The 12,251-nt window shown below is 38.7% G+C and overlaps 1 protein-coding gene across 8 annotated transcripts in view; it reads left to right on the forward strand.

Moving 5' to 3' along the window:
* Positions 1 to 11,942, forward strand: part of HDHD2 (haloacid dehalogenase like hydrolase domain containing 2) — a 34,046-nt gene extending 22,104 nt beyond the window's left edge. For 6 of the 8 annotated variants that reach the window (XM_006919923.3, XM_015595736.2, XM_025038621.1 and 3 more), the window contains 3 exons: positions 4,621 to 4,837; positions 6,869 to 6,932; positions 11,090 to 11,942. In XM_006919923.3, the coding sequence (XP_006919985.1) occupies positions 4,621 to 4,837; positions 6,869 to 6,932; positions 11,090 to 11,193 (385 nt within the window). In that variant the 3' untranslated portion in view covers positions 11,194 to 11,942. Of the gene's footprint in view, positions 1 to 4,620; positions 4,838 to 6,228; positions 6,352 to 6,868; positions 6,933 to 11,089 lie in introns of all 8 variants that reach the window. The other 2 variants (XR_003042582.1, XM_015595740.2) reach the window with 2 other exon arrangements.
* Positions 11,943 to 12,251: the final 309 nt, after the last annotated feature.

Below are 12,251 nucleotides of genomic sequence, written 5' to 3' on the forward strand. Positions count from 1 at the left end.
TGTACAGAAATTAGTTTTTTGGGGGTCGGGAGGTGAGATTCTTATTACCATAAATGGTTCCTGTTGAATGTTGGTTTGCTTTCTTTTCCTCATATCCTTAAGAAAAAATTAAAAGTTAATTACTCCAATATATTCAATTTCTTAAAAAGGGAAGAAGAGAAAGGTAGAAAAAAAATCAACAATTATGGCCTCAGTAATTACTGGATTTGTACGGTAACTCCTGAATCTTTTCTAAGTATTTAGAGCCCTGGGCATGAGGAATTCCATAATGATGTGACAGTAGGGCTCGAATTAGAAATATTTCTGTGGGCTTTCTCTATTTAAAAAAGGCTGACTGCTGTGCAGTCTTTTTAATTAAAGTCCAGATTATGAGAAATTGTTTAAGACTTAAGAACTTGAGTTATTTAAAGTATTCTAATAGTATATGCAAGACAACAACTTTGTATGCCAATTTGAAAATCACAGAATACAGAACTGAGTTTGTCATCAGCCTCTAACTGCTCTTACTTTTTAATTTGGGGAGATTCTTACATGATCAAGGCAACTTTTGCTACTCTAAATAAAAGGTTCAGGTGAAAAAGCCACATAAATATATTCTACTCATTTTTTAAATTAAATTTATTGGAATGACATTGGTTAATAAAATTATATAGGTTTCAAGCTTACAGTTCTGTAATACATCATCTGTATGTATACTGCATTGTGTGTTCACCACCCAAAGTCAAATCTCTTTCCATCACCATATATTTAACCCTCTTTACCCTTTTCTGCCTCCTCCCTTTTCTTCTCGTAACAACTATACTGTTTTCTGTGTCTATGAGTTTCTTTTTGTCTTGTTCATTTGTTGCTTTCAATTTTATATCCCACATATGAGTGAAATCGTATGGTTCTCAACTTTTTTCCATCTGACTTATTTCACTTAGCATGATATTCTCAAGATCTATCCATGTTGTCACAAATGGCAGTATTTCATCTTTTCTTATGGCTGTGTTGCTATTCATTTTTTTAAATTGATGTATAACATGCACAGTAAAGGCACAAATTATCAGTATACAATTCAGTAAGATTTTACACATAGATATGCTTGTGTAACCCCAACTCTGATCAAAATCTAGAACATTTCCAGAACCATAGAAGGCTTCCTATCTCAGTCAATAGCACCTCTTCCTATCACCTACTCTGCCTTCTGTCAGTATTGCCAGTTCTTGGTCTTCATATGAACAAAATCATAGAATTGTAGCATTTTTTAAATCTGTTTTCAAGATTTATCCAAGTTGTTGTATGTAGTAGTACTTTGTTTTTGTTTCATTTCTTTATTTTTGTTGTGTAGTAATCTATTGTAGTAATATTCCACTATTTATTCTACTGCCGATGGGCATTTGGATTGTCTCCAGTTTTGGCTGTTAGGAATAAAGCTGTTGTGAACATTCTTCCACATGTTTTGGCGGGGACATATGTGCTATTTCTCGAGTCTGTATCTAGAAGTGAAATTACTGGATAAGTACTTGTTTAGCTTTAGTAAGTTTTGCTGAACAATTTTATAAAGTGATCGTAGCAAGTCATACATTCCCACTGGCATGAGTCAGAGTTTCATCTGCTCCACATCCTCACTGTCTCTGGACAGTCTACGTAATTGTAGCTGTTCTGTTTGGTGTATAGTGGTATCTTACTGAATTTCAATATGTATTTCCCTGAGTAATGTTGAAACCTTTTCATATACTTATTGGCTGTTGTATAACTTCTTTTATCATGTGCCCATTCAAATCTTTTACCTTTTCTGATTGGGTTGTATTTTTATTACTGATTTGTGGGAACTCATTTTGTGTTATGTATACAAATTTTTGGTTGGATGTTTGTACTGCAGAATCTTATTCCTGTCTGTGATTTGCCTTTTCACTCTCTTAATAGTATGAGAACATGAAGTTCTTAATTTTGTTGGAGTTCAATTTGTCAAAATATCAGTAGTGCTAAGGTTGAAAATCCCTGATCTAGTTCAACCCCTTCATTGATAAGAAACCTAAGCCCACAATTGTGAAGTGATTTACTATTACCTATTTTAAGTAGTGTAGATGCTACATTTTGGACCAGAAAACGCTTGGTGGGTGGGGTGGGCAGTACACTGTAGTATGTTTAGCAGCATCCCTGGCTTCCACACACTAGATGCCAGTAGTACCCTCTGGTTGTGAAAAACCAAAAAAGTCTCAGACATTGCCCAGTGTCCCCTGGGGAGCAAAACTTCCCAGCTGAGAACCACTGAACTAGATGTCTGCCTAAGATATTTATATTGTGGTCCTGCTCTCTCATTAGGATTTTTCAGTTTTTTTTCTTTGCCCACACAGAATTTACAGCCAGAGATTTTTGTTTTAGGCTGCCTTTTACCTTTTTTCCCCCCCTTTCTTCTTGCACCTCAGTGGGCTTACATATAGACAGAAAATTCTCAGCCAGTTTCCTTCTGATACATTATTTCAGTAACAAAAACAACCAACTAACTCTTTGTTGCCCTGTCTGGTAAGTATAAGAACACCCCCAGTATTGGGGTATCTAATTTTTATATTTTTTAAATGTTTAACTATAAAAGATGTTTTCATCTGTATCCTAGAAAATGTTTACCTTTAAGTTCTTCCCGACTATGCCTTGGCTCTTCAAAGACTTGATAAAGCTTATGCTGTACAAAGAAGAACGATAGAAGCAGGAACCACTTCCCCGAGAGATGCCTATCTTTCCCAGCCTCGTGTAGCACTAGCTCCCATTTAGAGAAATGCAGAGGAACCCACAGTTTCAGCTCTTCCAGGGAAGGCACTAAAGTACTGCCTGGGAATTAAGTACACACATCAATCAAGCTGATAAGTCTTATCCCCAGTTAATATATAATAAAATATTAACAAAGCCAAATCAAATGAGTTTTTAGTTTAGCTGTATAAATGGAAAGCAATTTTGAGGTCTGTTGCATAAAGAATTCCAGTTCCGTGGTAGAGTAGCAGATAAATGGGATTGGGGGTGGGTGACAAGAAGAGATAAATAAATCACCCATTATTATCTCATTGCTATCAGCTGTGGTTCTTTAAGGCCAGCATAGTGGCTTTATCAGGTTTCCTAACAATTGGATTGTAAGATCTGCTTTAAGAAATAAATTTGTATTAATATTAGTGAATAAATTTGAGGGATCTGTCCTGTGCTGTGAGCAATTTATAATAACTAACAGTAAGGCCCTGTAATAGTCCAGTATTGGTTTTTACTTAATAAAATATTTAATCATAAATGTCTGAATTCTGCATCTCCCACAGGAAGGCATTTCCATGTCCACCAACAAGAATAATTTAGCAGCTTCATAGTTGAGCGCTTAATTACTCATAATTGTGAAGGGAAAGATGTGATGAAGTCTTCCTCGATGGACATACTAAATATTTTAACTAAGTAGATGACTTAAAGTAAATTAAGCTAGTGAGATCATTTATTGCATTGGTTAAAAGCAGTTTACGAAATATATCTAATCCCGCATTGCGTTAAATGATAGTATGTGAGTGACTGTTTCTGCTGTGTGACAGGCTGCACTTTTGGGATGGAGGCACATTTTTAGGGATGAGAGTTGGGAGGTGAATATTAAGAAGTTGGTGGGTGTTTTGGATTTGTTTTCTTATGTTTTGCCTGAGTCACTAATGATGATCCTTAGCTATTTGTAGAATTTGGTTATCAAATTAATGGGAAAATGCTTTGTGCTCTTTTGTTTGAGAGTAGTCCTGTATCAGGACAAAGAAGGAGATTTGGCAGTAAAGACTCTCAAGTAAACCTTGTTGGTGTCTTCAGGGAAGATGGCTTGATTTGCAAAGTAATGTCAGAAGCAGTCAAAAGGTAGAATGAAGAGGTAAAGGTACAAACAGAAAGTATTTGTAAAATGCTCTATTAAATTTCTGAATTATTCCCCCCCCCCCGCTTTGAATATAGTTCTTATTTTTTTAATGTATTGGGATGACAGTGATTAATAAAATTATATAGTTTCAAGTGTAAAATTCAATAATATATCATCTGTATATTGCATTGTGTATTTACCACCCAAAGTTAAATTTCTTTCCATCACCATATATTTGACACCCTTTACCCTCTTCTCCCCCCTACACCCTTTCCCTCTAGTAACCACTAAAATGTTGTCTGCGTCTACATTTTGGAGTAGAGGGAACAGGAAATCAGATATTTTAAGAGTTAGCTGAACACGTCACTACAGCAACAGTTGTGTCGTCTTGTAACGGACTCAAGATCCTCTTGCTTACCATTAGGGAAAGTTAGAACAACTTGTCTCATTAAGTTAAGCTTCTTCCCTTGAGTGTCTTATTTAGCTTTATTTCTCTTCGCTTTCCCTGGTGATTCAGGTAAAGTGTCTGAAACCACTAACGATAAAAGGTTGAAGCAATCCCAAATTTAATAATCTATCACCTTACTTTAGTGTGTCTCCGTGTAATTCCCAGCAGTTTCTTGTGAATTTATTAGAAGATGGTAAGTCATTAAAAGTTAATAAGAAACTATTTCTTTCTGTGAATATGAATAAAACTGCTTTGTAAGTCCAACGTTCTTTCCCAGTCATAAAGCCTTCCTTTTAGCCTGTTTCCGTTTTCTCTGTCTCTCTAGGTTACTCCTTGATGGGGCGCCTCTGATAGCAATCCACAAAGCCAGGTATTACAAGAGGAAAGATGGCTTAGCCCTGGGCCCTGGACCATTTGTGACTGCTTTGGAGTATGCCACAGATACCAAAGCCACAGTAGTGGGAAAACCAGAGAAAACGTTCTTTTTGGAAGCACTGCGGGGCACTGGCTATGAACCTGAGGAGGCCATCATGATAGGAGATGTAAGTAGAAGAGCCCAGGAAATGCCCTTAGCTCACCTGTCATGCTAGGAAGAGCCAATTTTGAAGCACTGCTTTGAAATACAAGCAGGCTCTGCTGCTGCTAATATCAAATGGTAATAAGTGGTTACCTATAAAACAAGCTTTCTGGTTGACGTTTAGTTATATTCTTCTAAAGAACTGAAATTTTGATTATTTCTGGCATTCTTTATATTGTGATGAGATAAATTCAAAAAGGCCATTAAATGCAAGTCAATTAAATGTTTTATGTCTTTTCAAAGAAACCTCTACAGATATTTAGATTTTTTGAATATTACTTAAGTACGTAAAAACCTATACCTAAAGAATTCTACCATTATTGATTTTTTTCTTAGTATATGCTTTGCGGAAGAACTTCCCAATCATTGTGCCACAAATAGCTAAAGATATTGATTGCCTCAGTCCTCTGAATAGCAGGGCTGAACCTGGGTGATTGGGGGCCTAACCGGTGACCTCTGGCTGTGAGTACCTTGTCAGTTTACCCCTGTGTAGTGGGAAAACATTTTCTATGTGTGCCATAAGGGAGAAAGAGCTAGAAAGCACACTGCCTTGTGGTAAGTAGGTGGCAAGGATTATATTTTAATTTTAGTAACGCATTAGGCTGGAAGGGACCATTGAGATTGTCTAGTCCAAACCTCCTCATTTTATAACTGGGAAACTAAAGCCCAGAGGGGTAAATTTGCATGCCTGAATACCCATAGCTAATTAGGGGCACAGCTGGAATAGAACTTGAGGCTGTGGGCTCCCTCTAAAATAAACTTAACTTGCGATGGCGCAAATGTATCGTGGCCCTCCTGATACGCTTTTCCACTTCTGTGTTTGCTCATCTAAACCCAAATAGGATAATCATTAAACTTGATACTGTTTTTGAGAAACCATCTTTTCAGTCACATCTCTTCCTCTTGGCAAGCGTTGATCTGACTTTCTTAGGCGAGGGTGTGCTTGCAGAAGTGGTTATCTGAGCCTGGAGACTTCAGAGTTCTTTATCCTGGAGATACTGGTGTTGGGACAGTGTGGTGGGTGGAAAGGCATGCGATAGCAGTGTCGCGCAAGGTTATTTGTTATCCAAAAGAATAGCAGTTTTTTCTTTCCCTTTCCTTGTCCACTTTTCCTCCTCTCCCTTATTCCTTCTCTTCCCCTCCCCTATCTCCACTGCTTCAACAGGACAAGTGTAGATGCAACAGAAAAGGTTTTAAGACTTCAAATGATTTTGACATTCTAAAACTCATTTCCAAGGGCTGTTGTTGAATAATATTAATGATTTTAACAGAAAATATTTTCTTCAGGCATAGCCTGAATGAATCCTGCTTATAGACATGAGATAGCAGGATTGATTTTATTGATGTTTCTTCCAGTCCTTGGATTTTATTACCTTGCATTTATCATCACAATCAACCAAGTGTATGCATCCCTGTCTTGAAGAAGAATTGGAAAGAGGAGCTAAGTTTTCTAACTGATATGCTATTCCCAAGAGTGAAGTGAGTATCACAGTCCCAGAATCTGTTCAGGCATACTGATTTGACTTGATTCCACCTGTTACAGACAATTGGATGGATAGTAAGGATAATACATTATATGGGTGGCAGAAAAGCTATTTTCTGAATATAGTTTATTCACTGTCTGCAATTGGATCATTCACCTTAGAAGCTGCCAGATGGATAGAATGCATTTTTCCATGATCTGTTTTAAGAGGAGATCAGTGTACATGTGGCAAAACGTGAAGAACTGTGACTGTGCTCTTTGAGTTTGGTTACTAGAAGTACTACTCTGTTGTGCATTTTCCACCCCTGCAACGCTTCCCTTTCCAAATGGTATGCTTCCTCAGACTACTACATGTGGATTGACCCTTTTTTATACCTTCCTCTCTCTTTCATATTAAAAAAAAACCATGAGATTATAATTGGCCATTGCAGCCTACTATGTCATCAGTTGATAGAGTTTTATTGGTAAGGTAACTGGAAACATGGACTAAATGTTTTCTTTATGCTTTTCTAGGATTGCAGGGATGATGTTGGTGGGGCTCAGAATGTTGGTATGCTGGGCATCTTAGTAAAAACTGGTATGTATCTTCTATGTAAGCATTCTCTAAAACAGATGGTAGGATACACAGTTGCTTAAAGAAAAGTGCAGAAATGGCAAAGCCCACTGGACACTTTAATTCCCTTTCTGCGACATAGCAAAAATAAACTGGTTTTAGGATTACAGGGAAAAAGACAGCGTGGGTGGGGCCCATGCTATACAATACTAGGAAGATCGGAGTTCAGACTTACCCAGGGATAACCATACACAGTTGGCAGTTAGCATTCATATGATTTTCTGGATATGCAAATTACCACATTGAAATGGACCAAAGACCATTGATTGTGGTGCTCTATAAAAATTTCTTTTCTTTTTATGCCAGCTCTAAGATGATGAAGTTGATCTCTGTAGGAACCAGCCAGCTAGGTGATATGATGCTTATGTTAATGTTTGCATTTATCTCTGTAGGAATCAGCCAGCTAGGTGATATGATGCTTATGTTAATGTTTGCATTTTTTAAAAAACACACAAAATTTTTTTTCTTATTTTTTCACTTACAAAAAATAGAAACTATTTTTTGTACCAAAATTAGGTATACTCTGTGTGATCCCTCAAATAAATTTACGAAAAAGCAAGATGCTTAATGGGGAGGACTCAGCTAATACAGTACTATGAGTACAGAGAACTGATTAAGTGTCCTAGGTCCTAGCCTCAACTCTGTGCTGACTAGCTGTGCGAGACTGTGGTTAAGGCCCTTTACCTCTTGAAGCCCTTTCAGAGTGACAGGGCTGGACTGATCCCTTCTTGCTCTCACAGTGTATGATTTTGTGCAGTTTTCTTTTATGGAGTGTAATTTAAAAAGTTCTCTCAGAGTAACGGAAGTCACGAGAGCTATGTGTGGGTTGAATGCTTGTGCATTGGAACTTAATGAGCTTTTTTAGAGACAACGAAGAGTCCCCCACCCCACCCCTCAGATGGCACCTGCTGAGCTTAGAACTAATACCACATGTTTAAGAATGAGAGCCAGAAGTCTTGTCCAAGGATTGTCGTTGGGCTCTTATAAATCAAATGACAGATAAATGGTTCCACAAATGTTTCTGAGAGCTCATTTGCCTGTTTTCACATAATGGTAATGAAACTATTTAATAGGCTGTTCATAAAAGAGACGATTTAAACATGAAGTCACAGAAGAGCTGCCATTTAGAAATTTTTTAGAAAAAGTACATTAACTCATGACTGTAACATTTGTTCAAGAAAATGTGGTTGCATAAAAGCTATTTTGAATTTAAAAATAGAAACAAGAAAACGTAGCTGCAGCTACAATGAATAAGAAGTATTTGGCAAGGCCCTGTGTGAACAGAGTGGAAACACAGTCTACTTGTGCCTGGGGTTTGGGGTAAACCATTGGAGTTCTACAGACGGTGACACCAGTCACTCGAGAATTGACAGATTTTTCAGGTTTCTCAGTCAAAATGATTAGCACCTTCTCAGCAGCACACTGCCCTTTAAGTTAAGCAAAGAGGAAGTAGCAGAAGTCAGAAAAATAGCCATTCTCCTTATCCTTCCCCATATCTTAATTTTCACACATTCACCACTTTATTTTCTGATCATTGAGGAAATCCTCAGATAAATATTTTTCCTCTTGTGCATTATTCCCATGAACATTTCCTTTCTTTAGCTCACACAAGTAAAGATTTAAGTATCAAAACTGGGCCTATGCCAGTGTCTTGTGGCTCAGCTTTCCGTTGGCTCTACCTTTTTTTCTGACTGGCACTTGGTTGTAATCAGCTTATCGCAGAGGCATCCAGATAGTCTTAGAAAAGCCAGCAGCATAATGCAACCAAATCTAAAATGTATGACTTGTAGAGCAGCTAAGTCCAACACATGGAAACAGGCCCATTTGTACTATTCACCTCTGGTCAGAAAAAATCCCAGGTAAGCCCACTGTTTGGAAATCACGCAGAGTAGCCGGCTCCACTGATATATTTGAACTCAGTGCATTTGAACAATTGCTAGGCTTCCTAGTGTTGAAATGTACTATAAAGACTTTAACTTATTCAGTAATAAGTGCTTTTTTATGGAGTCTTGAGCCATTTTGATTCTCAAAGAGTAACCTGTGGTAGATGCTCAATATACATTTGTTTAATGATATGTTAATAAAGATTTTGACTAGTCCTAATCAGAATTTTTTTCTGTTCAGCATGTAAGTCACCTAGAAAAGATGAGATCACTCTTTTTTATCTACTATCATCAACATGGGTTTCCTTGTATTCTTCCTCCATTCATCAATTACCCATTCAGGAAAGCACAGATTGCCACAGAGTCAGGCAGAGTGATAGTGGCCTGTGTCATTCACTCAGCCAACATTATTGTGCACCTGCTGTATGCCAAACACAGTACAATGGGCTAAAATTATCGTACATATGTCACTGTGTCAGTTTGTACTTTGTAGTCACTCCACTTGCTGGGCCAGATTCAGCAAAGCATTCTGCAAGCTCTTATCATGGCCTGGAAGTTGATGGTAGAGCAATAGTTAGTCATTAACTTACCTATGAGACCAAGTAGAAATCATGCAAAGGAGTTTATACTTAATGGGATTTAAGCTTGAGAAAAAGCTAGCAGTTAGAGTTTGCCATATGGGCCAAATTGTGGACAGGTACCTTGAGGATGCTAAAATGAATGAGGTGTATATTCTTTGCCTTTGTACGTTTGATGCTTGTTCCTTTCCTGTAGGAATTCATAGTCAGTAAGACAAAACAGGAAGCATCTTTGCCACCATAGTGCAAAGGTGTAGAACAGCATTTTCAGGCTTTGTGTTTGCTGGGCAAAGCCTCTTAAAGAAGCAGTTGTAGGAAATGGAAGGATGTAGAAAATGATGGTTGTTTTGTTGGGGGAGCTGGATTTAGTCAGAGGATACTGGAAAATGTGGAAGAATAAATAGCAGAAATCACAGGAAAAAAAAGATGAGAGAGCAAGGAGAAGGGGAACGTGCAGAGGCAGCCCAGGTGGCTGCGGGACAGGTGGCCTGGTTCCCCAAGGCCTCAGCTAAAGCAGTGTTCCTCCCTCCCTCCTTCCCTTCCTCCCTCCCTTCTATTCTTAAATTGTGGAATGCTCACCCTGTGTGCCGGTCATTATGTTAGGTGCTGGGAATATATTAGGGACTATAGCAGGCCTAGTCCCTACTCTCAGAGAACTTTCAGTCTTAGGTGTGAGACAGCATTAAATATATAGTTACAAATTGTTACAAATGTAGAGGCAAAGAACAGGGCACTAAGAGAGAGAATAACAGGGAAGGGATCTAATCTGATGGGAACATGGAGTCTGACCTGAAATGTGAGGAAGGTAGCCAGGTGAGAAGAACATTGGAGGCAAAGTGGAATAGCAGGTGTCAGGGTCCTCAGAAGAGCCAGGTCAGGTCTAAAATTGCAGCCTCGTGAAAGGAGCACATGCTGTAAGGTTAGAAGGGGTGCTGGGGCCAGATGTCAAAGGGCATGGTAGGCGGCAGTAGAGATTTGGGGTTCTTTCTGAAGGGCACTGAAACCCAGTAAAGGTGTTCAAACAGGGGCCGTGTATCATCTGATCTGCATTTGTAAAAGCTCTGTGACCACTGTGTGGAATGGTTCCTCTGCTGTGTTGGGGTGCTCAGTTGTGTGTCTTGAATTGCAGAGTCTGGGGAGAGTTAGGCGGTGTCCTGCCCCTTCATGCCCTGCTGTGCATGTGGCCTATCCTGAGCATCCTTTACTCTTTCCTCCCACCCCTAGGCGCTCTCATTTGCCAGGCTTACAGGGTCCTTCCTTGGCAACAGTCACCTTCTGGAGATGACAAGGCCTTTGTCCTATGGAGTCTGGGCTTTCACTTAAAAGCATTGGTTTAATCACTAGTCTTATCTTTAGCGTTGGTGGGGGAAGAAAATTACTTCATCACCTGTGGAGATTTGAAGGGAACCCTCACTGACAGGCGACCCAGTCCCTCTAATTATCCATTGTGAAAGGCCAGGACGTGGGAAGACGCTGAATATATTTCTTTGAATTGCCTTGTTGCATTCTGAGGCCTCACTAAAAGGGAGATGTGGAGCCCCTGATTTTCTGGTGGTTGTAAGGGTGGCTCTGTGATGGCCCAGGTGCTCTCAGGGTGTGATTACTGTGACATTCTAGCAGTAGCAGCAGCTTTTGTTCATTGGCTTTACTTTCATTTCAGGAAAATACCGAGCAGCAGATGAAGAAAAAATTAATCCACCTCCTTACTTAACTTGTGAGAGTTTCCCCCATGCTGTGGACCACATTCTGCAGCATCTACTGTGAACCATTATGTGAATCAGAAGCAACTTGAAACGCAGCTTTTCATCGTCTGGAATGAATCCCTCACCAACTCAGTGCCAACACAGGCAGTCACGCCCCTCAGCGCTGACACAGTTCAACTCCCTTTTATTGTGCATTAATTAGAAAGAAAGGTATTGAATTGCAGCCAGCCACTAAGCCTTGCTTCTCTCTTTTGTTTTATTTTGTAAAAGAAAGGGAAAGCTGGGATTTTATGCCATTCCTTTTAAAATATTCATCAGGTTAGGCAGGGCCAGGAGGGAGAATCTACCGCAGAGAGTCATGTTCTCTGCTTTCTCCCAATGGTAAATTGGAGGAGTGGGGTGGATTCAGATTGTGAATAAAGTTGAATGGTGTTTTTTAAGATTATAAAGTAATACATTGAAAGGTGCATTAAGCTGTAGTTTTAATATTAAGTTCAACTGTGAAACCCATCAGAAGTGCCAAGTGGAATACATGTCAGAAGAAGCAAAATAAATTGTCCTTTAGCCTAAGTGAGCGAGTAAATTTGCTTTAACGGATGTTGGAAACTAGATTATCTGCTGTGTTATTCCCAGCACGGGTGACTTCTTTTTCTCTTCATTAGCCAGAGATGACTAATTTAAGTTTAGAACCTGATTTTAATTTAAAATAATATTTCCATTAATAACCTATTCATTGCAGATGCCTATTATACTGTGTAACAGTTGTTTTGGAAATTTTATGTAAAATTAAAACTATCAGTATTTTACAGATGTTTTAATTAGACATTGTTATTAACAGGAACAGTGCAGAAACTAAAATCAAGCCTTTAATGTCTTATAGACCATGCATTTTTGAAGTTACTGTCCACTGGGGTCCTATTAACTGTACATTTGCAAGATTTCATTATTTTTGCCTCTGACACTATGGGAAAAATCTTTTAGAAGCTATTGGGACAGATTCAGGCTTTTATGTACTTGGTTACTACAGCTGTAAAATGAAATCTCGTCTAGTAGCATGGATTATTCTTCTCATGTTAAACCCACCAAAATGAAAGGGACTAAGTAGGTAATGATTTTCCT

This window comes from Pteropus alecto, unplaced genomic scaffold, assembly GCF_000325575.1.
Source record: "Pteropus alecto unplaced genomic scaffold, ASM32557v1 scaffold146, whole genome shotgun sequence".
Classification (NCBI taxonomy): Eukaryota; Metazoa; Chordata; class Mammalia; order Chiroptera; family Pteropodidae; genus Pteropus; species Pteropus alecto.